The 27,950-nt window shown below is 37.0% G+C and overlaps 3 protein-coding genes and 1 non-coding gene across 5 annotated transcripts in view; 2 read left to right on the forward strand and 2 right to left on the reverse strand.

The window, feature by feature from the left end:
* LOC146455756 (Golgi-specific brefeldin A-resistance guanine nucleotide exchange factor 1-like) overlaps positions 1 to 17,659 on the reverse strand; it is a 111,329-nt gene extending 93,670 nt beyond the window's left edge. For both annotated transcript variants that reach the window (XR_014858953.1, XM_085093866.1), the window contains exons 1-14: positions 17,351 to 17,659; positions 15,743 to 15,809; positions 11,792 to 11,923; positions 10,682 to 10,800; positions 9,956 to 10,064; positions 8,871 to 8,931; positions 8,518 to 8,572; positions 7,593 to 8,093; positions 6,600 to 6,813; positions 5,567 to 5,651; positions 3,773 to 3,908; positions 2,565 to 2,663; positions 2,077 to 2,169; positions 1,209 to 1,310 (exon numbers count right to left, since the gene is read on the reverse strand). Coding sequence is in view for 1 of the 2 variants with exons in the window: in XM_085093866.1 (XP_084949992.1) it covers positions 1,209 to 1,310; positions 2,077 to 2,169; positions 2,565 to 2,663; positions 3,773 to 3,908; positions 5,567 to 5,651; positions 6,600 to 6,813; positions 7,593 to 8,093; positions 8,518 to 8,572; positions 8,871 to 8,931; positions 9,956 to 10,064; positions 10,682 to 10,800; positions 11,792 to 11,923; positions 15,743 to 15,809; positions 17,351 to 17,476 (1,899 nt within the window). In the remaining variant the exon portion in view is untranslated. The remainder of the gene's footprint in view (positions 1 to 1,208; positions 1,311 to 2,076; positions 2,170 to 2,564; positions 2,664 to 3,772; positions 3,909 to 5,566; positions 5,652 to 6,599; positions 6,814 to 7,592; positions 8,094 to 8,517; positions 8,573 to 8,870; positions 8,932 to 9,955; positions 10,065 to 10,681; positions 10,801 to 11,791; positions 11,924 to 15,742; positions 15,810 to 17,350) is intronic.
* Trnaa-agc (transfer RNA alanine (anticodon AGC)) lies at positions 15,152 to 15,224 on the forward strand. The gene has a single exon. It is a non-coding gene; the product is annotated as a tRNA-Ala (tRNA).
* Positions 17,660 to 17,675: 16 nt separating the features above from the next.
* Positions 17,676 to 23,125, forward strand: LOC146455762 (inositol polyphosphate multikinase-like). Its single transcript, XM_085093881.1, has 5 exons — positions 17,676 to 17,869; positions 18,418 to 18,588; positions 19,839 to 20,017; positions 21,449 to 21,533; positions 21,829 to 23,125. Exons 1-5 carry the CDS (start codon positions 17,794 to 17,796, stop codon positions 22,263 to 22,265), a joined length of 948 nt encoding a protein of 315 aa, XP_084950007.1. The 5' UTR covers positions 17,676 to 17,793; the 3' UTR covers positions 22,266 to 23,125.
* A 1,227-nt stretch (positions 23,126 to 24,352) lies between these two features.
* Positions 24,353 to 27,950, reverse strand: LOC146455763 (peptidyl-prolyl cis-trans isomerase-like). Its single transcript, XM_085093893.1, has 5 exons — positions 27,783 to 27,950; positions 27,626 to 27,656; positions 26,808 to 26,896; positions 25,982 to 26,078; positions 24,353 to 24,640 (listed from the first exon to the last, which is right to left on the reverse strand). The coding sequence occupies exons 1-5, from the start codon at positions 27,849 to 27,851 to the stop codon at positions 24,432 to 24,434; spliced, it is 495 nt and encodes a 164-aa protein (XP_084950019.1). The 5' UTR covers positions 27,852 to 27,950; the 3' UTR covers positions 24,353 to 24,431.

Consider the following 27,950-nt stretch of genomic DNA (forward strand, 5'->3'; position numbering starts at 1 on the left):
AACGAGGGACAACCGTCAAATAACAGGTTAACCAACTGCATTGCTTAAAAGGAATGGGGCGCCTGTGACACCACAGCCTTCCACTCTGGCCAGCAAGACCCCAATCTCGTACCCAGAGTCCTCAGGCTCTTTAGCCAGCGGTTGGTCGCCAGGAGAGAGACCCGAGAATTCGAAAAAATTTAATCATTCTCTCTTGGCGACCAGCCGCTGGCCAAAGAGCCTGAGGACTCTGGGTACGACATTGCGAGGCCCTACCGAGATAGAATACCACCCCCATGGCTGGCAAATCCCCGCAACCCATCCTCACAATGATTGATTGGTATGAAGAAATAGAGCGGAAAGGGATGGGGAAGCTTCGATAGCAAAACACTAAGGAAAACCGCTACAAAACACCCTAAATCACACTGCAGTACGCTTGGAGATTAGAACACCACTACAACGCATCACTGACGTGCTATCACCTCCCCGGTTAATTTGCCCTTTTCTCTGTGTTAATGTCCAGCACTTTTGCCAGGGAAGATTACTGCCAAATGTTTGAAAACTGACATCTTCACAATAGCTCGTTTTATACTTGTGTACGTGGCGACCTTGACAAGGAACAAGACTAAAGTTGACTCTGTTTTCTTACACAACGTTACTAATCTTCATATGAAAATCGTGATGTTCTTATCCTACATGTAACTAGTCTGCATTTACATCTGAAAAGCAGTGAGGATTGTAACAAAACAAAGTCAAATCCAGCCTCGCTTCCAGTCAAAGACCAGGTCACTAAGCACAAAGTTTTCCCTTACATATGTAGTTTCAAGATTGCAAAAAGTTACATTTACGATTTGTAAATTAGCCAATACTGTTATTTTTTAGTATTAGGCTTAGGCAAGGATTAAAGCAATGATTTGCTGACTTACTAAAAAAGACGATGGAAAATCTATAAGCGCGACAACGTAGTTCAATGAGGTAAGTGTGGGGGTTTGAATTTGCTCATTATGTACTTCCTTTAACAAAATATTTTCTCCGTTTTCTCTCTTTTTTTCTACTCGTAACATAACGGCAGCCACCTTGTAACGGCAGCCACCTTGAAATGTGCTTTATTTATTTGCACAGGCCTGGTTTTCTTCACTATTTTAACTCTTTGGTTGATCAGAGAATGCCTGGGTGAATTTGTCAAGCAAACATTGTCAAGGGTAATAAAAACAGATTGTATTTCCTACCTTAGAAAGCAGCTTACAAAGCTCCTCGAACACATTAGTGCTGTAAATATCACAGTCATAGTTAAGGTACAGCTCCATCACCAAGTTTGGAACGCGGAATAACTGAAAACAAAATCCAAAAACACAATGAAAAGATGTTTATCACTTTACAGACTACGGTTGGCTCAAGAAACCTGACAGAGAAAATCAAGGGTTGTACTGATGACAAAGAACTGTGTAAGCCTATTTTTCTGTCAAGCAAACCTAGCACAGACAAATGAAGTACCAGTTTTAGAGGAAGACCTGTTCTTAAAGAAGCGAGAGGTTTTTTTTCTTTTGTCAATGTCATTCGATCTTTCTGATTCAAGTTAAACTAATCACAATTAGATAAGGGAAGTTAGTCGGGGAGTGTAAGCGAATGTTAGGTTTTATCAAATGAGTTTCTCAGTTGGTTTTCTGAGTATCGAAAGTAATTTTGCGGTTGCTTTAGTTTCGCTTTACTGCACTCTGATTGGTTAGCAAAACTTGCGCCACTTTCTCAGCCAATGAGAAGCCAAACCAAAACAATCGTGACTCGCCTCGCACGCGTTTTCCTGCGCTTGGCGCCGGTTGCATGAATTCACTACGAATTCTGATTGGTCCACTGCACTTTTTACGCCTGCAGTGATTGGTCAGAGTAATAACTTTGGTTTTCGTTTTATGACACGATTGAAAACCGCTCTAAAACCAAGCGCTCAATTTGCAATCGCTTAATCACACTGAGAATTGACGATGTTACCATCTTTATCAGCAGAGAGTTTGTCCAGTAAATTATCACAAAGTTTGTTTCCAAGAAGTGAACTAGAGGTTGTCCACATGTTTTGGACATGATAATAACAATCTCTCTCACCTGGTTAATGGCATCCAGGATTAGTTCTCTTTTCTCATAATGAACACTTGGAAGGTCCAACGCTAAAATGTCCATCAGCTTCTTGAAGAACATCTAAAAAACAAAGTTCAAAAGTTGAGACCTTCTTGGTTAGATTTGATACCTTTCCATCTTATATAGTAATAAATACAATCAATGAATATGAATATATCAAACACGTATTTGAACTGTGGGGGAAATATTAAATAGAAGAAAGATCCTCGCAGTTATTTACCTAACTTAAGCTGTTGCGAAAAGAAAGCGAAAAGGGTTCGAATTCCATTTAAGCCTGACTTTGTTTCAGGCTATCTATTTGCAACTACTTAAGTTGCGTAAATAATTGAGAGCGTCTTTCGTCAATTTAATCTATCACCCACAGTTCAAGTATATGTTTCATGTATTCATATTCAATTATTCGTCCTTCACGACTATATTACGAACTCGCAATATATGCTTTAGTTCGTACAAACCTCCATTTGGAATTTCAGATGAACTCTGAGGCCTTCAAACAGCAAGAAACAAACTCTAAGAGCCATGGTGAACAAGCCAAGAAAGTCGCACTGAATAAGCTGTGAAGAAAATAACAAAAATTTCATTAATTAATTATCAATTGTTTTATGCAGTGTTCGGTGGACATAAAATACCATAGTAAAGTAAGTCTTCTTCTGAGGTAACTGTTTCGTTAATAGCCGAGGTCGACCAAGGACCCTTGGGACCTTGGAGTGTAGGTGCATTAAGCTGTGGGCCTCTAAGCCCTGACAAACAGGCGCCTGGATACGTCCCAGTCCCCATCCCCCTGAAATCACCTTTTTTTCAGCTTAGCTTTAAATGCGTTTAAGGACAGTTACTGTCTGGTATCTGGAAGCAAACTATTCCAAAGCACAGCTCCACTCTAACTAAAGCTTCTTTTACAACAAAGGCCTGTCGTGTAGCAAGCCTTACTGAAACACTAAACAGAGCAAGAACTAAGATATTGTGGAACCGCCACGCCATTGACAATATTACAGTATGTACATTGTAATTGCGTTATAGACACGGCGTTGATGGTCGAAATTCACCCAATGGAATTTTTGAAAAAATTCTACGGTCATACAATAATTATCTACAAAAATGATTGTAGAATTGATTGTTTGCGTGGGTGGCAAAACGATTGACGGATGCTGTGGCAAAACATCTACAGTGTAAATTTACAAATAGATGGGCGGCGGAGAGGGGGGGGGGGTGGGGGGTGGAAACAAACATTTGGTTTTAAGAAAAGAGTTGATGAGGTAATCTGGCCACTGTAAAGAGAGTCGATTTCTTTAGTATTACCAAATAACTCAGTCAATCAGTTTGTATTAACCAACTGTTTATTTGCATTTACATTCTGCTTTCTATGCAATTGTGAATTTCTTGAATGGGCTGTAGTTTCCCCAACACCTTTCACGTAGTATGAGGTTGATTATAAGGTAAGGCAATTTTTACAATAACTGTCACAATTTCCGTGCACCAGTTGGCTTATAGCTATTGCCTATAAGAGTACAGACAATAGAAATGATGTCACACGCTTTCTTAAAGGAAAATAATGACAATTCTGCTCGTAACGTTTCTATGTTATTGTAAAAAACAAGGCCTATAAGAGTATAGACCATAGAAAATGCCATCGATTTGTTGAAATGAAGTGCATAAATGTCCTTACCCAGAAGAGGTTCTTGCACATGTCATCTTTAACATAATTCATGAGAGACGGAAAAGTTCCGATGTGGTGAGAGCCGGATTCTAAAGCAACTGTTAATAGTGATAGCCCCATGTGGATCATGGCTTCTGAATTGTGTCTGAAAAAAAGAATAAACAAACATTTCACATTTATTTGCCTCGTAAAGTAGCCCCCCAAAATTAAGAGTCAATATTTAGTTAATTGCAGTGAAAGTCTGTTAGCAAACTTGTCTTGCAAAGATCTTTGCACTAGTTAAAAGAAAAAAATGGTACCTCCTGGTAACTATCAAGGTCTTCAAGTTTATTCAAAAATTCAAAAATTTAGCAAAAAAGAGAGACTGGTCCGCGGGTAGCGAGAGTTAAAGTGCCCCTAACCCTTCAATTTGTTTTCTTTTGGTAGATTTCCATATCTTTCAAGAACTCATTTTCGAAAAAATTTTTGAGAAATATTGAATCCTTTTGTTTTTACAAGCGCTAGACGTGAAGGCAGTCTTGTCGATATTTTCACCTATCGTTCGCATTAGTCCCCCACTCGGCCAACTATGGAGCGTGACGTAAGAAAAGGACATCGTGCAAAAATATCCAAAGATTCGCGGTAATGCTTCAATTGTAAACAGAGAAAATGCTTGGAAAATGTGTGGTTTTTGGATGCAGCAACTCTCGAAATGTAGAGAAAGGAATCAGCATGCATAAGATTCCTTCTGATAACGATCCGAGGCCTTTTCTTACGTCACAGCGAAGAAAGTGTCGCTTCTCATTGGCTCGTTCCTAATGAGCCCACGAGACAAAAATTTGTCCAGCGGGGCTTATAGCGCGCAAAAATTTAAAAATGTCAGTAACTTTAAGGGCTCGTAAAAAAAAAAGGATTCAATATTTCTGAAAAAAATTTTCGAAAATGAGTTCTTCACAGAAATGGAAATCTACCAAAAGAAAACAAATTGAAGGGTTAGGGGCACTTTAATCTAGGCGGGCCAGACTTAAAACTGCTTAAGGATAACATTAATATTGTTACAGTTATTACAATCAAAGACATAACTGAATAAAATTTAGGGGAGGTAGAGAAATCAAGAGTAACACAAACACAAAAAAAAAAGAAAAAAAGGTCAAAAAATTAACGAAAAACAAAACTTTACGTGTTGCAACTAATTGGTGAGGCCTATTTTCCTTACTATGATAGGCGTTTCAATATAGTCATTTTCATTTACCAAAATATTGAGGAGAGGCTAGCAAATTTCTCCTTTCTCCTTTTTAATTTAATGCACTTACAGACTGATATATCTCAGGTGGTTCTATGCATTAAAAGCTGCAAATTAAACCACAGCTTGGGGGGAGACCTATGACATGTGCTAATCAGTGAAATTTTGCAGTTTTTAATGTTGGCACTTTTAAACTTTCACTCATCATGACCATTTGGTACATGTATCACAGGTAAGCATTGCTCTTTTCTATGCTGTTTTGAAAAATTTGGTGAAGAAATCTTAAGGTTAGGACAGGCCTACGACATGAATTGTTTTGTGTAAATCAAACCTACAGCTAGCTTACGACTGTTGTATACGTCACAAAAACTGTTGTAGGATTTTAAAACAAGTTTCAAAATCATACGGCAATCGAAGGTATAGGCAATGTTGAGTGATGGGAGTTGTGTGCAATTTTTTGCATGATGCAAGCATGGCGCCCTCTAGAAATTGCATGCAACAGTCGTAAGCAAAAGTTTTACTGTCTACATCGACCTTTAGGATGGAAAGGGTTAAATATGATGCATTCTTCTGTAACCCACCTGTCATGAGGGTTGATAAGTGAAATAAGAAATCTAAACAGTTCCCTGATGCAAGGCAAGCCATAAGGAACCAAGGGACCAGCGCCTGTGGAACAATAAGAACAATTCACAGTTAACATGATAATTTTAAATATAAGATTAAGTTGAATAACGTTAGCTTATGATAGTATTCTCTACGGCTTCACAAAATGAAGTACAAAAAGCAACAGATAAAATACTGGAGCAACGTTTCCTGAAGGCATTCAAAGCCACGTGCAAAGTCTCCGGTGACTCTGAGCTAAAACCACAAAAGCAATCTGAAAAGTCATTTGGGTCGGTTATGCTCCAAACCCTTTAATTGTATGGTTAAAATAAAAATTATATTACATAAAAAATTATATAAATTAAGAAGTTTAATATGATAGAGAGATCTAAAATTACGTTTTTTGCAAACAGCAAACAGCAGAAAGAACTATGTGACTTTGTTTATCCTTCATAATTTGCTGCTCACTGTTTTCAGTTTCTAATAAGATGAAATTTAGAAATACAGTTGACTATAAAAATTAGTGAAAAAACGGAACAATGTTTCTGTGTCATCTTGGCACCATTATCAAGTAAAGAATGTAACAGAAAAGATAATTTATACAGTTATGTCCTTTACTTTCTGTATAAATTATCTTTCCTGTTACATTCTTTACTTGATAATGGTGCCAAGATGACACAGAAACGTCGTCCCGTTTTTTCGCTAATTTTTATAGTCAACTGTTTTCAGTTTCTCACTAAAATTGATAAGTTTTCCGTTAGCATCAAAGGTCAGAATTACTTTGCACTATAACCATCTATACAATACTGTACTTGTTTTATCAAGAAAACATCAAATTATGCAAATTTCATATTTGTTGTTTCCCGTAAATGCAATTCTACATGTAAATCTCTCTAATGAGTCGCTTAATGATTTTATCCACCACTACAAAGTTGGAACCATTATTTTACTACGTTGAGTCTAGAAGTTCACAGTCTTGTAAAAGGAATATAAAGAAGATCATTTCAATACCTTCTTTGACAGGCTCCTGAGGTGTAAATCGCACCCCGCGAGGGTTGACGTAGTCATCTTGTTGTATGTTTGACTCTGGTTGGCTACCCTCTGTTATCTCCGACAAGTCTTCAGATCCTACTGTTTCTAATGACGCCGTACTCCCCATGATTTCTTTACTATCGTCATTATCTTCTTCTGTCATAAGGGTGCTAGCCACACTTTCCTGGCCATCCTAATCAGAGGTCAATAATTACGCAGACAACCTTGCTTGCATAGTTTAAGTGGATATGTTGTCGTTTAAAAAGCCCAATATATATTCAATATGTTAAAATTCAGCTTCACCACTGCGAGGCTCCAGGCAATAAACCCAAAAAAATGTATTCCCTGGAACCTTGAAGTGATGTTATTGTTTCAGGCTGATATACATTGTATCAAAGTTGGGCTATAAATTTTTGGGGGGGTTTAAATTTTTTCCAAACCAGCTTAATTTTTATTTGCCTTTGTGCAGTTTTCATTACGGTAACCATAACCTGAGGCAAAGAAAAATAAAACTCAACTGGTTTTTAGCATCACATACATGTAAAACCTTGCAGGATTTTGCAACAAAAACACCTTAACCAGGATCATAAAATCAGGACCTTATGTAAGAGATGCTGAGATCTTAAAACATCAGAGCATCTTAAATTAAAGGATCTTTACCAGGATCATAGAGGGCAATGTTCAGCTGCAAGATCCCATGTTACAGATCAAGAATCAACACATCCACTTATGATCCTGTAAGATTTTTATAGGGGCCTACACAAATCTTTCAGAAAATACACAATACACTGTTAGTAATTTTTAGACTTGCGGAGATGCATACAGTAGCACAAAGCAGCATCCTTCAGTTTAAAAAACACAAATCAGTGATTGAATTCTAAGTTACTGACAGAGCCACTAAAATAGTTTAAACTGTGACGAACTGTCATAATTATACTGTCTTGTTCAATAACTATTTTAAGCTTTATGTACCTGTTCCGTGACCTTATCACATCGTCCTTCGCGTTCATCTTCAGACATGACCAGTCCCTCCATGCTCAAACCATCGCCTTCACCCTCCCCACTCATCAGTTGTGATGCCACTGATGGCTCTCCCTCAGGCAGGGGCTCTGTGGTGCTAGGACACTCCTCAACAGCTTTCTCTGAGTCCCCATCTGGGATGGCTCCTTCAGATGTTACTTCCGGTTTTTCAGCAGCTTCCTCGTTAACAAATTCTTCATTTTCTTTCATGTCGGCATCAATGTCTTCTTCAACTTCCTTTTTAAATTCCTCTTCAACTTTAACATCCTCTGGTTCAGGTTCAATATTTGTTGGTGGTGCAGGTGTTGTTGCTCCTGTTGCCGCTGTTGATGTGGTGGTTGTTGTTGTTGTTGTCGTCGTTGCAAGAGGAACTTCTTGTTGTGCTCTTCTTGGTTTAGGTGACATGTGCTTTTTTCTTTTCCCTGTAGAAATAGCTCCAGCTCTTTTGAACACCTACGTTTGTAGAAAACATTATTTTATTACCAGCATAGCCTTGTTCTTCCATCTTTTCTTGTTTTTTTTTTTTTTTTGTTTTGTTTTTTTTGTAAAGAAAGGATTTTTATTAGCTTTACATAACACTGATAATACAATACTACATGTACACAAAATACAGTAAACAAGAAATAGCGTATTACTTTTCTTGGAAACACAAGCGATCTACACAAAGAAGACACATTCCTTTTATTCACAACTATGTACTAGTGCTTTGATTGCCTTGGTTCAGTCTCATATACGGCAGAAATAAGTGCAGGAATGTTGGTATACATCTATCTTGTATTGGTTACTTGCATTTTCTAGAAGAGTAATAAGCTATTTCTTGTTAAGTTGTGTTTCTTGCATTTACCACTGCTTGTTGAGAATTTCATTATTGTTTTACCTTTCTTATATTGGGGACTGTGCCTGACTTTAATTCCTCTTTAAATTGAGGAAGTCTGAAAAACAACGAAAATTAAATGATTAAATTTCTCTTTATATATACATGTATTAACTCCTCTCAGTTGCCACATATACAGTGTATGTTGTGGTTCCTGAAAATTTATCCTTGGTTTAAATTTTATCTTCCCATTGTTCTTAGGTATGGTTATTGAGTTTAAAACAATGGAAAATAAAATTTAAACCAAGGATAAAACTAAACCACAGCATTTATACATGCATGTACATCCTCCTTCCAATCAAAAAATAATGTAGAAATATTTACTATAACACTACGATTTCTTTACAATTTCTCACCTGGAGAACAAAAGCTGCACCATGTCCATCAAAGTTTGCTCGGCTGAACGACGAAGAAGTTCTGAAAATCAAGTTCAAGTTCAAGTTTATTCAAAAATGTTAACGTAAAAATTCAAAGACAACACTAACCCGCAAGTAGCTAGAGCTAATGTGGGCGGGTAGTGAGAAGACTAATTTACAAGAATTAATTACAGTTTACAGAAATCTATATACAATTTGTCAGTGAGCCATACAAACATTGAAAAAAAGAAAGAAAAGAAAATAAGTGAACATACTGTATGAAGAAAACAAAAGCAATATCACCTGCAGAGTAATTTATAGACAACACAATAGTCCAGAAAAATTCTTAAGCTATTTCGAAGAAACAGTTGAGAGACTCAGCACCTCTGGAAAGCCGATATACATACAGCTGTAATGACTGATGCCAACATAAACCTCCTCTCTTATGAATCATGTAAATATGCACAAAGATTCCTGCACACTCTCCAAAAGTTTTTGTTTCACTCCAAATCAATGGAAGACAATAATAAACTCTCACTATTTAGCATAACTGCTACAAAACAGATTTCACAGCTATTTACAAACGTTTACTGCCTACAAGTACATGTTTTCTGGTTTCTTCATTATGTTACAGAAATCAGTTTATGTTGGGTGGTCTGCAAATGGCTAATGCACAATGGAATAATGTGAAGGTCATACATATTGGCTCAACTCCTGCTGCTGGGAGAACTCATAATTAGTTCGTGCATTTATTCTTTCTGAGTATGTCCGTGTCACAGACTGAATAACACACATCATTCTCACGTATTTACCAGACTTAAAATATACTACCACGTTTATTCCATTGTGCAAATGCCACACATCCAACATTCAAATCCAAGTACTGTAGTACACAGGATTGATGATTGTTGCATAAACCTAGTTTAATGGCCTTAGCTCCCACAAGTCTCCTGTAGCTCAGTGGTAGAGCATCTGAACTAGTAATCAGAAGATCTTAAGTTACATGTAGACTCCTCTTGGGAGAATTCAAATTTCTTTTTTTCTGATTAAGCTGTGCCAATGACTGAATAACACATCATTCTTACCGCTAAGTCTTGTTTCAAAACAGATCCTGAAGCATGACTGCATGATCTCACAAACTGATTCATTTGTCATGTGCGCACCAACAGGGGTCAGTAACAGAGTCCTCAACACCTGGGAAAATAATAATTATAAGTTATATTAAGTTGTGCACTGTGCATTATAGTAACGTGACATTTGACGTAATATATCAAACACAAGACACAGTGTTTCATCACATATCAAACACTGAGAAGAGAGCTGAAAATACGACGCATAGCAGAGTATTTTTGACGAACTTCGATTGATATTGTGATGAAACACTGTGGTGAGTGTTCGATATAACTTCTCAAACAAACTGATTTTGAAGGGGAAATTAAGGATGCAAAAATGAGGAGTTTTTCATCAGATATCCAAACACGTCACGATGCACGATTTCCTGTCTTTGGCTTTTGAATTATTAATGAGTTTGAGAATCCTGGTCCAGATTTAAGGATAACCTCTGACAAGGCTTCATTGAAAGAGTTCAGTTTTTCAGAACAGGGCTCATTGAAAGAGTGTCTGCTAATCTTGGACAAGAAAGATTTTTTCCCAGAGTATACAGATGTACAATTTAATTAATTTTTTGAACTTTACTGTATCACAGGGCATGGCACATGCCTTGCGCATCTGAGCAAGTGAGCAAATACATGTAGCCTGCTCCCAGCACGGAGAGCATTTAATGTTTGCCGTGCCTTGTAGAGCATCCGTACCTGAAGAATCTTCATGAGGACAACTTCATCGCTGCAAGGATCTGTACCAACAAATCTGGCATGAGTGACAGCATCGGCAAGATTCTCAATACCAGATGCCGCACTTTCGCTGGTGGGGTCTGCAATAGAAAACAGACAGCAGACTTAAGTATACGATGTACTCCTTCCCTTAAATCCACTGACAAAGTTTCATCAACAGCTCAGCACCAAGCCAAGTGACTGCCTGTGAAAATGATTTTGCGAGCTGTTTCGAACATCTAGTAAGTTTCTCAACTCTGTAAGACGGAGAGTCACTCACCCATATGAGTTTGATTTCTATTTGAACAGCCATTTTGGAATCAAGTACCTTGCACTAACTTCTTGTAGAGAAGTTACATTCAAAAATTTTAAATTACTTAAATGTATACAGTACAGGTTGTACTTGCTGGCTACCATTTGTAAAGACGTACTGTATGGTAGACAAATCAGTTTTGTTTGTCGCAAATGATTTAAAATTGAACTCCTTAAAAGCAGCAAAACAATGTGGTATTTTTATCCCTAAAAGGGGCAAACCTCAAGCAAGCAAGTTCCCCTTCATTGTTCACTGTACCACAATACGTATATCTTATCCGACGGTTTTACATGTAATATGCGCGGATATTTTGTGAGTTGCAAAGTATTTTTCAGAGCCTCGAAGGGGAAGGAAAAATACGAGTAATGAGCAAAATGTCTGCGGGTATTAAACACGTTTGTAAAACCATTAAAGAGATTTATTATTCCACTACAAAAAGATTTTGTTATTTTGGATTTCTTTTCTAGAAAGATTGTTGAAATACACCCGTCATTATGTATCTGTCCATCAGTTTCGGCGCGTGCGAATGACGTAAACAACACAGAAAGCCAGTGAAATTTTGTCCGTATTTGCTGTTGTAAACCAGTCAAGCCAGGACACTACTGACAGTGAATTACGGTCTTATATTTTGGGCGTTCTCGACCTTATTTGGTAAAATGACATAACAGTGGAAAAATAAAGTGGTTTTTTTACACCTCACCCCCAAACAATCCTCTCCCCACCCCCCACCACCCCCCAAAGAACCTCTCCTTACTTTGATCTTGTGTTAGTGTACATACCGACAAGTCCATAGGACAGAAATTTGTTGACAGAAGACAGAGCCACACCAGTAATGGGCCCTGTTGTGTCCTCAGATCTGATCACATCAAGAAAAGGACCCAGGAATGTATTGACGTCGATTTCACTCAAATCTGCAAACAATTACATAAACATTAAATTATACAAAAGTCACATACAGTGTAATTCGATCAGCAGTGTCCTCCACTGCCTTGATCATTATATACAGACAAAAACACATAGTGAACAAAAAGTATTGCCCCAAAGTACTTACACATGTATATAAATTGCATGACTGCTCTAAGTGAAAAATATTGACCATTAAGTTTTTTGGATGATGTGTTACATGTATGAGGCAATTTTAAGATTTTAGAATTAACATTTTGCAAAACTCAAAATACATAATTTCATTATCAGAAGAGAACATGATTTTAATCATTTTTTTAGTGAAAGAGTAAAAGATCTCACAAATTTACATTATTCTATATTAAAGGCTGGGGATAAAAACAATAATAAAATAAATATGACATTATTGTGACACTGGACTAGTCTTAGTTGACATTTTCAGCAGGTGACATTGATCTGTTTTTTTGGTTTGAATCAGTAAGGATCCCAACACAGGAAAATACAAAAAGCATGAAAACTATGGTGTGACAGACAGTAGCCAAAAACAGTCTGGAAGGTGATTCAACAATGAATGCCTTTTCAGAGTAGAAATTACGTTTTAATTACAGATAATGTATAGGTTCAACAAAAATCCATGACAAAAAATATTTAAAATCAGAAGCAAACAGACTGGTGGCAAATTTTACAAAAATAAACATCATAAGAAAAAGTCTGCATTTGTGTTCTTTTACAGAGATAATATAATTTAACAACGAAATACCTCCAAAATTATGAGTGAATGGCCAGGACTATTCCTGCTTTTTCATAGAAAATACAATCCAATCTGTTTCTAATTTGAATGTGGCAATGGAAAAGTGTTCTATGATAGACAAAATTACCAGCTACCAAAAGCATTTGTGATAAATAACCACTGAAAATTTGTAATGAAGAAAATAATTAGACAAGAAATATAGTCTTAACCAAGACTTACTCGGTCTGACTTGAAGCTTTGAGGCTGTTAAGCACGAGATGTCTAACATTTTGACAAGCATAATTCTTAAGCTTCAGAGGTTTTAGATGTATGCTGTGTCAGGTTGAAAATGAGGGAGTCATTAAATATTTATTGGTTTAAGTCAAAAGATCAAAGATTGCAGATAAACACAAGATTATCACCTGTACATTGTGAAAAAAGAGCAGAATAGATGCCAAAACTTCTAAAGTTAAAATCAGCCTATAATTTCACATGATCCTCTACGTAAAGAACGCACATCAAGATTTTGAAGTTTTAACATTTTTGTCAGACCAGTCTGGAACAGTAGTTTTTCAAAAACATAATTCAATTAGTAGTTTAAAAAAAGCAATAAAAAATAATAGTTAGGTTCTGGAAATACATGTAAATTATGTTTTATTTGAATAATATTTTTCGATTCTCTGCATCCACATTTTTAAATCACTTGGTGTTTTACTCTGTATCAGGGGCACCCAACAAGCTGAGAATATTTATTATTTTATTAACAAAAATACTTGAGTTCAACTGTTGCTTCTATTTCCCTCTTCTATAAAGGATATTAATGCATGGTAACGCCGTTTGAGCTGTTCAGAATCTTTAACTGATTTTTTAATTCACAGTCAACAGGAGCAGATCCCTATTCTCTGTATTTAGAAGCTGCTTGTGTCTAGGTTACTGTATTTCGTTCTCTTAAAGCAAACTTTTTTGCCCTTTGAAAGCAAAAGGAATTTATTTCCCACCCCTTCCCCCTCCCTCCCTGTTACTACAGTTTAAGGTGAGAAAAAATCCAAGGAAGCTAGTTTCACTTCATAATTCAATCTAAATTTCTGAGGTGATGCAGGCCTCTCAAACAGATATTTTTATCAATCATGAGATTCCAAGCTCCAGAACAGTTTTCCTGTTGCTATTAGTGGCCGGAGCAATAGTCTGGTAATGTGCATGAAAAGTGAAAGGATAGATTCCCACCAGGAAATCAATAATTACTTTTCATACTCTTGACAAACTCAACTCACAGAAACAAACTCAGTACAGATAACTCATTACCAATCTCCACATAAAAACCAATTTCTCTTACAGTAAATTGTCAAGTGATTTTGTTGCTTTCCATTGTATTAAGCCAAAAAGTAGACTTCATTGAACATTGCATTCTCTACAAGCCAGTAGTCTTGTTGATTATTATTCAGAGAAGATACATGTAATACTGGCAAGTATGTTATGTATAACTGCCTTAGCAGACAACAGTAGCGATTAGGTCGCTGCATTTGAAAACAAATCATTAAAAGCGAAGAACATGGCACAAAATCATTATCTACCGGAAGATGGACAGTCATAACCAAGCAGACTTGCTACACATGGAGACCCAATTGAACGACAACAATTTATAATATAATTATTCACAATTTAATTAATACACACATAATTATAGTAACTTAAAACTCTTTTCCATTGCCTTGTCTATTTTTTCTATAATCTATATGCAGTATAATACTATAGACTTGAGGATGGTGCCTACTAGTAAATACAGCAGTATTTTTGCACTGTGTATGACTATGTGGCAAAGCAGATTATTTTTAGCTAGGGCTATTGAAATCCAACAGGAAAATTGGTGGTAGCTAACCTCGCATTTTCAGAGATAGGTAAATGTAATTAACCTTCAATTTGAATAGAGAAGGAAGCCTTACACTGTTGTGTATTTAGTTCCAAACAGCATTAAATAAATGGTGTTTTTAATTGAAGCATAATTATCTCTGAAAAATGCGTGCTTACACTGTACACCCAATTTCCATTTTAGATTTCAAAAGTCCTTGCTAAGATCTTCTTTCCCACATAGTCATAATCTGCACAAAATATCTTTAAATTAGTAGGACTCTTTCCCGGTTCTTAGACCATTCTGAGATGCACAGAACATGTGCAGTAGCAAAAAATGGCACCAGCCTTAAGATACAATTTTTGCTCTGGTATTCATCTGGGGATGTAAAAAGTTCTCTCTTTGTTAACCTGTTAAGCAGCAATGGTGATCGACATGTAACTTCTCCCTACAACCACCACTTGATTAACCATTGTAAGTCATGAGAATAAATGAAAAAATCACCGAATGATTCACCAGATGAAAGCCTTGATTTTAAAAAAAACTTCAAACAATTAGGAACAAGGGAGATAATGGAGAAAAGTGATGAGAAGATGGAAGCTGATACTGGGGCTTTTAAGGGTTGATAACTTAAGGGCTCATGGCATACACATAACCGTTGGCTTGATAGCTCAGTTGGTAGAGCACTGCACCAGCATTGCAAAGGTCATGGGTTCGAATCCCGTTCAAACCGGAATTTTTTTCAGGCTTTCTATTCGCAACTGCTTAAGTTGCGTAGTAACTGCGAGGATCTTTCTTCTATTTGATCTTTCATCTGCAGTTCAAAATATATGTTTCATATACCTATGTCGCATAAATTTTTCAGATCAATTTTTGTTTTTTAACTCAGATTCATAGGAGTTTTTGCATGTGGCTTTGAATTCCTTCCCTGAAGGAAACATTGCTCCAATGTGTTACCCGCTGCTTTGTACTTCATTTTGTGATAAAAACAAAAATCTTTCCAATAATCAGTCATAGGTTTGTTATTGTAAACGAAGCACAATACAAGGAAAAAAACATTGGTGTAATGTTTCCTGAAGGAATTCAAGGCCACGTGCAAAAAATCTGGTGAATCTGAGCTAAACTCGCAAAAAGCGATCTGTAATGCGACAAAGGTTGGTTATGCTCTGAGTCCTTTAATAATGATAATAACAATAATAATTGTTATTATTATTGTGACTTAAAGTGCTGTCAAGTCAGTGTCGTACTCACCGGCAACAGTAACAAGTTGGTCTTTAAGTTGAGAAAATCCATGCAGTAGGGGATCTTGTTCTTCATCCTAAAATTAATATTAATTATTAATAAAGTGAAAATTATTAATTAAAACACTCATATATACTGTAGGTACAATCATTGATACTGCCAGAACAGCTCAAGTTAGGGAATAAATTGTGACTGGATACCAATGTTGGTCATGCATGTTCAATTGTAAAAGAAATTGTAACTTACAATTAATTTCGAATTTAATAAGAGTTTTACAATGCAGACTGTAAAACGCAGTTAATGGAGTGTGATGCCCAACACACAGTAGGTGTTTGCAGTCGTGGCAAGACATACCTTGCGTAACTCTGTTTAACTCCTAGATGATTTTCACGGTAATTTTACTGCACGCACTACTGTCTAGTTCTGCATTCCTTGGTACATGTACATTTTGGTTGGTTAATACCTTCAATGTACTATTCATCAGTGTAACTGTACTGCATGTTGTCTAGCTTTTAAATAGTACAATAATTCCTATTGGCTATGTTGTAGGTTAAAATGAATCCCAGGTTAAAATAATTTCAACCTAGGTTGATTTGTATTTTCCTTTGTTTCAGATGTAAATTACCCAACCTTCACAAAAGAAATACAAATCAACCTAGGTTGAAATCATTTTAACCTAGACTCATTTTAGCCTACAACTGTCAGCTTCACTTATAATTTCTGTCTGACCACAAAAGCTCAGGTTCACTGTTCAAGGTACAATTTTCGTTGTGGCAAGATCTGTATTCAGTAGTAGGGAAAGCTCTGTGTTTTTTTAAAAAAAATAATATCTAAATAATACTTAAATCATTATGAGAAGAAGTGTCTGTCAAGTAAATGCATAATACAGTAAAACAATAGCACATTTAACACTTGAAAAACATTAAAACTCAAAAAATTTTGGGATACAGAGTACATGTAAATTTCAAAAACTACAGCACAAGGACCCTATAAAAATCGATAATAATTATTATTTTAATCAGAGCAGTTGTAGCAGGAAACCTAATTAATTCACTCAAATTATGCATCATGTGATAGTTTGATGAGATTCAAGAATTTTGTATTTTTATGAAGAAGTTCTCTCTCAAATTATATGGATATTCTTCACATAAATTTGCAAAACCTGATGTTGGAAATTAAAGGTTACAGCTGTGGCAGAAGGTTTACACTTTCAATGAAAAACATTAAATACACCTTTAAACAATATATGAGGTCTGCACATTTAAAAGCTTACTTAACATAAGCTAATATTAAAATCAAGCTACTCTTGTACAACTTTTATTTCTACGATTAATATTTAACACAGACAGAAGCACAAATCCATGCAGATCTGTCTTCGAACTTGAAAGATCAACGATTGGCCACAAGTGAGGACTAAGTCAGTAAATCAAATACCGGTTAATCTACAGTGATTTGATTTCTTCCCAAGAATAAAGATTATGGATATAAATGCTTGCAATTAAAACACCGGTGACGTATAATAATTATTAGAACTGATATCACAATGTAAAGAAATGTGCTAGGCTTCAGTGATTCAATTTTCCTTATCGTATTCGTCTTTAGATCAGTTAATCATACCTGGTGGCTGTGGGATCCCCCGCGAGCATTTCTCCGCAGAGCGGCAACGACAAGAGACATCTCTCCTTGTACGATATAGACGCCATTTCGAGGAGACATAGGCCCTTGTTCTTCGACTTTAAACATGAAGAATCCCTAGTTGATGATCGAACTTTTATGCTGTACAAGTGCTCAATAACTTATAGTTTGACTCTGAATTTCCTGGACATCTCTTATGGCCGAAAACGCGAGGAGTTTCTAAAATAATCAAGATCCGGCCATTTCTTAGAAAATTTATAAGGAGGACATTTTGGATGTGGATCCGCTGACGTCACGGGGTTACACGCAGGCGCCAAAAGAGAGAAATCTGGGTCGAGCTAGTCCCAGTTCTAATCGCGTACAAAATATAGAACGCCTTGCGAAGACTGTCACATTCTCTCGACTCAAAATGCAATATTAATGTCATGGATGGAAAAACTGATGAATTTTCCGACATTTTAAAGGTCTATCCTTATCAGGTGGCCGGACATTTGGATGTAGGTAGGTTTTCTTTGCTGATAATGTATACGTGTATGCATTCTTTTACGCTTTGAGCTTATGAAGTAAAAAAACACTACCGTAAAACGATATTTATTTGAAAGGCCTTTCAATTAGTGACGAATTAAAATCAGGTTTTCTCGCGTTCCAGAGATATTCAAGTTTTTTTTGACTGATGACATCACAAATCGTTTCAGTACGAAGATAAATCACAAAAATCAAGAATGCAAAACCATCATCATGATCATCATCATCATTATAATAATAATAAACCAAGTTATCCTATCCCCTAGTGGGGCTTTTCAGGGATAATAGAAGAAACCAGACAGAAATAAATATTTAAAATACAACATAACAATCTTCATAGGTAAGAATCCCCACAACTGGCAGGACGCGGACCTGCAGCTCTTTACAAGCGTGCCAGAAGAGTTGAACTTGGCTCTACTTAGAAACAACTCCAGCTAGTGGTACTGCACATGTAAAACAGAAAAATCAGTCATCAGTATGGGTTTTCATTAAGAGTTTCTCATATTGGCTCTTTGTTTTTTTAGATCCATTGAGGCTGAGTGTTGACGGCTGTGTGTTGAAACCAGTGCAGAGACCTCCCAAGGGGGAAAGGGAGGTCAGTTTTTATGAAGCAGTCTTCAACAAAGATGAAGAAAGACAAGAGATCTTGGAGCTAAGAAGATTTTTGCCACATTACCATGGAGTTGTGGAAATGGGTATCCTGAACCATTATAATCTCAAGCTCTTGTCATCAGAGTGCAAACCCTGGTAGAAATCCTGTGGGGTCCTTTCCTGGGTGTTAAATGGCAATAATAATAATAATAATAATAATAATAATAATAATAATAATAATAATAATAATAATAATAATAAAAATAATAAAAATAATAATTTTTTTGTACCTCAAGTTCTCATGCCCTTAGGCTAGCACAGAGAATCTGTGGTACTGGAATCTTTTCACTGCAGAATTTCTGTAGTTTACAACAACATCCAGAAACTGTAAAAGGCAGAGCCATTACAGGACACTTTGATTTTTTTTGGATTTCCCAGAGTCTCTGTTGGCAACAAATCTTTGGCCAGTATCCTTAAGACTCTGGCCAAGTTTATAGAGAAAAATCTCTAAGAATGATTTCTTTAAAAATGGACAAAGATGAACAATTTTTACAAAATGAAAAGGAGGCAAGAAACAGATTTTCACTCAGTAGAAATAAACACTGCTCATTTTGACACTGTAAAATGTGAATGCTTTATCATGCAAAACTTGAAAAAGGTCATGAAAAGTCCCAAAATAATTAATGGATTTTTAACAGCCCAAAAGAGTACAAACCCTGATTTGCATGGCCATTAGTTGAGGTTCAACTGCAATATTTAAAGTATTTTTTAAGAGGTTGGGATCCTACAAGATCCTGTTAGGAATTCTTGCATAAGTAAATGAGACTACATACAAATAGTATATATTTTTAAAAAAAATTTCTTAGTCCCCAAATATATATAATGGGAGCCAAACCCATGATTTTCCCCAAGAGAAGTAATTCTCAAACTCATTTCATTTAATAATTTATTAAGCCAAAACAAAGCAAATCACTACCGTGAAGGAGGTTTAGAAATGTGATCTTAATTATCATAAAATTTTGTGAACTTTTGCTTCGAATTTCTCCAAGAATTATCATTAGTTTGAGAAGCTATATGGAACACTCGAAAGAGTGTTTCCTCCTATTTGCAAACACCTCAAATTTGGTTTAAAAAAAACTTGGCTGCGCCTTGTTTTTCCAACTTACTTCTCGGTGTTTGGAAATCGGAGGAAACACTCTCCCTCGTGTTTGATATATTACATCTAAAATAGATACTTAAACAAGGTCCTAACAGGATGAGTTTTCTTGATCTCCCTTGCTACTCGACTGTTTTGCAAGAACTTTTTCCGAGTATGCCTGTGTCATTCTCACTGGCCCTTAATAGTTACCCTCAGATTCATCAAGATATTTAAAGCTTGAGAACATAACAAGTAAGTTTGCTCTGCCGTGCATTATGGATATCAAGATTGGTAAGGTCACATGGGATGACGATGCACCGGAGGAATTTAAAGAAAGGAGAAAAAACAAGTGGCCCCTTAAAGAGGTCCTTGGTTTTAGTATCCTTGGATACATGGTATGCCTTCAAGTTTTTATAGTAATAAACACAATTTAAGGGATGCCTGGAAAAAAGCCCTAAGTGACTGCTGATAAATTGCTAGTTTCTCCTTCCAAATTACCTGGTATTTGCTTGTGAAACAAAAGGAGAATTTGACCTTACATCAAAAGCCATAGTCTCCCACGCAGCCGTTTTTAGGCTCGTCACGCAATGCTCCTCCCCTGGGGAGAAGCGTTGCATGACGAGCCAAAAAATTGGCTGCGTGGGAGACTACAAAAGCCACTTAGGGCATTATTCCATAAACTCCTTCAATTACTTCTGATTGGAAAGCATTGATGTATATGTAGATACCTGTAGACTTGCCTCAAGTGGTCTTCTGATGCGCCAAAAGTTTGACTGAAGAGCGACAGAGTCACAAGGCAAGCAACGAAGTCTAAGATACCTACAGCTACACTTTTGTAGGTTAATATTAGACAAGTTACAACAATTAAAGGGCTGAAAGTACATGACATTGTATAACCTTTGTTGATTTTTCATTTTGCTTAAAAGTGCCAGAATCTTTGCATGTGGTCTTCAATTTAGTCAGACATCACCCTGTTGTTGTTGTTGTTTTTTTTTTTTTTTGCTTCTGTATTTTTCTTTGCTTTATTCTCTGACTTGATAGACACGTTTGAGCAAAAGGAAACATCAACCTGAAATAAGACAGTGAAAGCTCTCAGCCATTCAGTTACATGAGTTTTGGGGTCAAGAAGAAATATCATTATAATTATGCCACCACACACACTTACTTACCTTTTAGTTTCTGAATTTTATGTTTCTATTGTTTAACCCAGATTTAGAAAAGGACTATTATAGGGGAAGCTTTGCTGACGTCATTGTATTTGTTTTGGCATAATACATAGCCTGTACAGTACATTATGGACAACAAGCTGCGAACAAATGGAAGTCAAACTAAAAGAACATGTCTCACTTGGTGTTAAATCAGGGTGTATATCAGTGCAATATACATGTATGTTGAATATTCTACCGGTAATAGAAATTCAGCTTCAAAAGCTGTCAAATTTGGATGAATGTATATTTGCTAGATGGCAAGACTTGCCACCAATTAAGCGAAGCCACACATTGTTTGTAAAATCTTAAAAAGGTCATTTCTCGATATCTCAAAAACTCTAAGTTTATAGTTAACATTCTGTACAAAGTTTGTCAAGCTCTTTCAATTTTGAGAGTGCATTTATTTCTTGCTACATGCAGTTTTGTCGTTTACATATGCATGCTAATTAAATTACGAGACTTAACATAAACTTAGGGATCTGTTAATTAAAAAATGAAGAATTTGTAAACAGTTGTTACAATGAATATATATTTCAGACTGAAAATCTTCTATATTTTTGAGAACTTTAAAGCTTAACTGTAAATTTACTTAACACATTATTACATTCAACTCCACAGGTTTATAACCACAAAACCTGCTCTTATGAACGCTGCAGGCGTGATTTGTTGTTAAAGTTGAACTCGGTGGAGGGTGTTGAAAACAGTGAGTAAACTTGAAAAATTTCAGTGCAAAAATGAATATTCTGTATCACTCACCCGGATGATCATATTTAACATAGTTTACCATTCTTTTTTCATGCTATTCCCCACCCCCCAACTCCCCTCTGTTTACCTATTGTATAACTTATTAGAACCTTTTCAAAGCTGCATGCATCAATCACTCAATGAAAAGTCATCATGCAACTGGATAAACACACAAAAACAGCTTGGGGTGACTGCACAATGTAGGATGACTCCAAACAGTTTTACTAATTAAAAATAATATTTTCCCTGCACAGCTTTTCATGACTTCTTCAGTATCATTGATGAGAAGTTGAAGCACAGCATATTAGAGCAACTGACAGCTAAACTCACAGAGATGCAAAAGTGGTTTAGAGCTCAAAGACTGTACAAGTTCATCGCAAGTTCTATTCTTATAGCATACGACGGAGACAACCAAAGGACCAACAACCAGGGGCCCAACACAGCTCACTCATATTCTGCGCTTGAAGGGCAGCCATTGACTGACAATGTACAGCATTCCAATGCTGTTCAGCTTGGACACTTGAACAATTGCCAACAGGAGTTGCAGCCACAGAAAAGTTTAGTGGAAGTGCGGATAATTGACACTGCTCATGTATTTTTGTCGTCGGATGTGGATGGCAACTATTTGTTTGGCTTAGAGAATGTTTTGTCAATAGTTGAAAGAATTAGGACAAATTCACAAAAATTATAACCAGTTTCAAAGATTGTTAGATTAAGAAGTCTGAGTGGGCTGTATGCTTTCTCACGTATAGGTTATGACAAGCATTTTCAAATCTAATATCGATTTCTTGTAGGATACAATTTTTATCAATTCACCAACTGGAAATGAAATTTCACGTTTTTTGTCTGAAACCCGAGAAAGAAAAAAATTTATAGGGATAATTCTCTCTTTTATTTTTCATATAAGAAGGGGAAGATTTGATGAAGCAAATAAAAAACTTCAAGTCATAAACAAGTAACTTTTTTGTTCAATTTTGCCAAATGTTTAGTGATCTGGGCCCAGTTGCTCGAAGCATGGTTAGCGCTAACCAGAGTTAAATACCATGACAACCTATAGGTTTTAATTCCTCTTAACCAATTGTTAGCGCTAACCATGCTTCGAGCAACTCAGCCCAGGCGTTCAAACCTAACTGTCTGAAATAGAACTGTATTCAATAAATCACTTCAAACAAAAATCTGTGAACAGTCAAACCATTTTTTGTCCAAACATCTTTCAAAAATTTTGTTTGTAATTTTGGCTACCCTAACTGTGCGATAGCCTACATGACTGAAGTACAGGTGTATTCCCCTGTGTGAATATAACATTTTCCCAGTGGGCGAGGCTGCCATGGCTTTGAGAAATACCTCCTCATTTTCCTCACCACTCCTTTCTGCGCATTCTCTGCTTAATAGTACATCTTTCGCTTTGCCCAAACAATTCGGCGAGCTACAGAATGCAGTATCTTTCAGTTAAACTTGAGACTTGTGTTATGAAAATCATCCTGGTTTTACAGTTTGCCATGACAGTGAAAGATGCCTCCTTAAGAATTATATCTGAATGAGTAAAGCTCATCAGTTTGTCTGACTCTTCTCTCTCCACCTTTGTGGACAATAAACACGGCTCAAAATTATTCTGCATTGCACAGGGTGCCAGTCAATCAAGATAAGCATGAACTGGAGGTATAGGAAAAAGTTCACCCCTGCCCACTCTCCAACATTCAAGGCTGCACTGCAGCAATTTTTCATGCCATTTCTTTTGTGATGCCTTTACCCCAATAACCCCAAACATCGAAGAAGAAATTCTCCTATCTTGTCTCCATACTTTTCTTATAACAGTAGTGCGGCAAAGTTATTAAAATATCGAGAAAGTTCACCTTGGGTGATCATTTCCTTAATTCTCATGACCTCAGGGGTTGAATAAGCATTGATATTACAAGGAGATATTTGATGCTGATCACTGTTAGGTCTTACAGGGTTAAGAAGCGAGCAGGATGGGGGGGGGGGGGGGGTGGGGCGGTGGATAAGAAGTCACCAGTCAACTTGCAAGAAAGTGTGGCATACCCTGTAACATTTACAAAACACTGTCCACAATTTGTGATTTGCCTTGACACTGCTTCTCATAGCCTTAGAAACCAACAGCATTAACCAGCATTGCTTCAGGTAGTACTGCCATGGTAAGTTTTCTGTACGTTAGTCAAAAAAACCACTCAATTGTTTGACAAAGAACCTTTTCTTTAACATGGGGGAAATTATTGTTAGAAACCTGGAACGAAAACATCAAGGGATTTCTCTGAAGGAGAAAAAACCTATAGTCACTTTTGCGTAATTACCCCAATATACACAGGGAGAACTTGGAAAAATTGGCCAATTTGTTCAAGTTGCAATCCATTTCAAACCTAGTCATTCACTGCCCAAGAAGGGATTTGAACCCATGACCTCTGTAATGCCAAAACAGTGCTCTAAAAATGAGCTATCAAGCCAACTCACAACATACCTATGCAGAATAAATGAATACGCATGTAGACAAAACATGTATATTATGTGCACTGTGAATGAAAGATGGAAGAAAAGATTCTCGCAGTCATTCATGCATCCAGACTGTTGCAAAACCACCTGAAAAAAAAAATTCAGGCTTGAACAAATCTGAACTCATGACCTCTGCGATGCCGGAGCAGTGCTCTGCCCATGTTCGAAGATCATAATTTACCTGTAAAGTTTTTTTTAGCTACTCAAAATAAATCTAAAAACAGGTGACACTACACCTTTAAAAACTCTGTCACACAGTGACTTCAACACAAATTGCAAAGAAACAGCACAAACTTTTATTCGCTATTTTCTACCACATTAGACAGAGATCAAAGAAGTTACAAGTATGCCACTACAGCTGTCCGCAATTCTCGATCAGGACAGTCTTGCTTGTCTTTCCACCATCTGAGCCTACAGCCTCCATCTTGTCGACAACATCCATGCCTTCAACCACCGATCCAAACACACAATGCTTGCCATCCAACCAGGTAGTTTTTGCCGTGCAAATGAAGAACTGTGATCCATTGGTGTTAGGACCAGCATTAGCCATAGAAAGGGTACCTAAAAAAAAAAAAAGAAAAAACAGGAAAATCATTTCTTATGCTCCATGGCAAGGTTACCGCAAATGAAAATATACTAGCAGATAAAGTTTTAAAAAATGCATTAAACATGCTGCAAAAAATTTACAAAGGAAGACTGGATGTTTTTATAATGAGGATTGAGTATTAAATGCCTTTTGCAAACAGGGTTACATCATTTTGATAGTCACACCTGGCATTGGCACACTGCATACTTCACAATCGTTCCGTACCATAATTCAAAATGTTTCAATGTTCTGAATTGGGTGATGAAATATGGTGGGTAAAAAGAAAAAAAAAACAATGCCCTCAAGGAAAAATTTTTTTTTTAATGCTCTGCGCAATGGAGCAAAACTAGAATTTCCAGTGGGATGGTGGCTGAGAAAAGAGAAAACCTTCTGTGGAAAGGTATTTATATCATCTGGAACAAGACAATTTGTGATTTAAAAATAACAAGAGACTGCAAAGCAGCGCACTGCCTGCTATTGAAAAATTTCAAAGGTTGTTGAAATTGTTCAATTTAAAAATATAATACCTGAACACTATTTTTGCGTACCATTAACCCACTGATCACCATGGCATATGTAGCAAGACGTGATTTTGGGTACTTTTGCATTCCATTCCTGCCTCCCCCAGAAGGGTTTTTTACACTTTTAGGTCTTGGGGGAAGGGGGGGGGGGGGAACTAGGGGGAAAGGCTTTTGCTCTTTGCACAAAAGATTTAATTTCAATGAAAACAAGGCCGCCCTGTTCTTCATTAATAGATTTTCAAGACACCAAATTCACCTTTTCAGAAGGAAAACACACCCTTTTGAAATGGTAAATTGGATGAAGAAATTCTAAGGAATACTAGACAGTTTTAATAGTGGAAATCAGAGAGTTCACAGTGAAGAAATTATGCATCAAGAAAAAGGTATTAAAGTATTTATATACCGCACATATCACATAGTCTCATGGCGGTTTACAGTTCTTCTGTGGGGTGAGATCGGACGTCAGCATGTAAAGGCACCACTGGCAGCCGCTATCAGTCCATATTTTGATATTTTGATCTAGGAACTGGGTTCAGGTTTCCTCTGCTCTGTGATCAGAAAGATCATTATGGTTGTGCACCTTGAAAGCCCAACAGACAGAACAAAGAATAGGGAGGTAGGAGCCTTCCTTTCAAATGTTTGTGGTGGACCAATGATTTAGCTGATCTCAGGAACAGTAATGGTGTAGACCCCGCTTGTATACTTCGTGGTTCGTGGTAATGTGCAATTTCAACTAATTTGTACACAACTCTGAAGTCTTAACTCCCCGCCAGCAACAAAGTGGTCAACCCTCACCTTTCCCGGTGTGCTTCAGTGAAAAGTTCTCATCAGCAAATTTCTCTCCGTAGATTGATTTGCCTCCAGTACCGTTCCCTCTGGTGAAGTCTCCACCCTGTCCACATGATAACAAATGAAACATTCACAGTCAACAGATTGCAGCTACACAGTTTTAATTTATTAAAGGCTGAGGGCTCTATACCAATGTTCAACTTTGCCTGAGTAAGGGAGATTCCCACCCCAGGATCACAAGGGTGCTTCTGTGTAAGTCCCACACCAAAGACACAGCATGAGTTTCAATCTTGCATGCCAAGCGCATACGGCAGGAAAATGTTATGCCAACCACCTGTACACTCTAATTCCTCCACTGAGAGAAATCCTGTATATTTTTGCACAAAAACAGATTGTTTGAGATGAGGGAAGTTTTCAAAAGCCCAGGTAACTTTTCATCGTGCCATTATGCCTATGAGGTAATCTAAATCAAGGCATTACCTCTGTTACACAACACTTAAACCAAAGACCCCAATCATGTGCCAGTATGCCGAGGGATTGGAAACCCATGCCAACGCAACCTATATAAAATGCAGCCCGGCAAACATCTGCCATTACAGTCGAGAGGTGGTCACCTACGAGAGGTTATGTCTATAGTAATATGACTTAAAAACTTTTGGCATTTTGGAAAAGTGGTCGCTTACAAGAGGTGGTCGCAAAGGGAGATTTGACTGTAATTATAATCAGCTAGGTTGCACAAGGAATATGAACTTGCAGCTTGTACATCCCTCAGAATAATAGCCACACCCACTCCAATAGTGCTCTAGGATTAACATATGAGTGTAAACTGTACCTGGCACATAAACCCTGGAATAATTCTATGGAATTTGCTTCCCTTGTAACCAAATCCCTTCTCGCCAGTACACAATGCACGGAAGTTCTCTGAAAATTGAATTCAGACTGTTAACAATCACAAGACCCAATTCCTAGCGAAAAACACTACACCTTCAAGTGGCAACCAACAAACACTTTAATTGCAGATGGATCAAACATACTACATGTATTTGATCTGCCTTAGTCCTAAGAGACCAGCATTAAATTCTCAACCAATCAAGCAATCAACCAATCAATCAATCCAACTGACAGGTCGCGAGAATAAGGACAACCCCAGGTAAAATCTCACCGAAGGCAACAATGTAAATTTTCCTTGTACCTACAGGCAGGCTGAGGCAAGTTAGTAGGTCGGATACGACAGCACAGTGAACAAGTAGATTATTCAAGATAAACTTTTCGCTACACAAAATTTTCGAGCTTATATGGTGAAAAATTCCGCGAATAAAACTCACAAGGAGCAGCATCTTGCATTGAATTGCTTGAACACCAACCAGGAATTCGAAAATTATAACTTTATAGCCCACGCTTGTATATTGAACTTCGATAGAACGACATCGTCCATTCCAAATAACAAAAACTCCAGTAAACTGGATATCTTTGCAATTTCGTTAAATATGAACCAAGGATCAACAGGAAAACCGCTAAAAAGTGAACAAAGAGATATAGCGTGCATGCAAGGAAGTGAAAGTACTTAATCATTTGCATGTACAACTTAGTACGAACATTGCCAAGTTGATCACAAAAAGCACTATAAAAGGCATCAAAAAATGAACAAACCTGCTGTCTTTGGGACAACATCAGGTCTGAGCTGTGAAGGGCAAGAAAAAGCATAAATGAAATGCGAAAAGTAAAATTTAAAAAAAATTTGGTCGAGCAACTGTCAAGGCTACATTAAGCCCAACTATACTGCAGAAAGAGTACTTCACACACTTACCTCCATAACAACGCGTCCTGCAGAACTACCACCAATACTTATGTCGAAAAAAACCCTTGGTCTCGCCATTGCTGTGCTTGCAAACCGACAAAGCGAAAAGATAAGTCTCGCCAGAATAGAATGTTCGAAGGGAAGGGCTGAAGTAGAGGACTTGACTCGAAATGCACG

The sequence above is a fragment of the Pavona decussata genome, unplaced genomic scaffold (assembly GCF_977016875.1).
Source record: "Pavona decussata unplaced genomic scaffold, jaPavDecu1.1 SCAFFOLD_270, whole genome shotgun sequence".
In the NCBI taxonomy this organism is placed as follows: domain Eukaryota; kingdom Metazoa; phylum Cnidaria; class Anthozoa; order Scleractinia; family Agariciidae; genus Pavona; species Pavona decussata.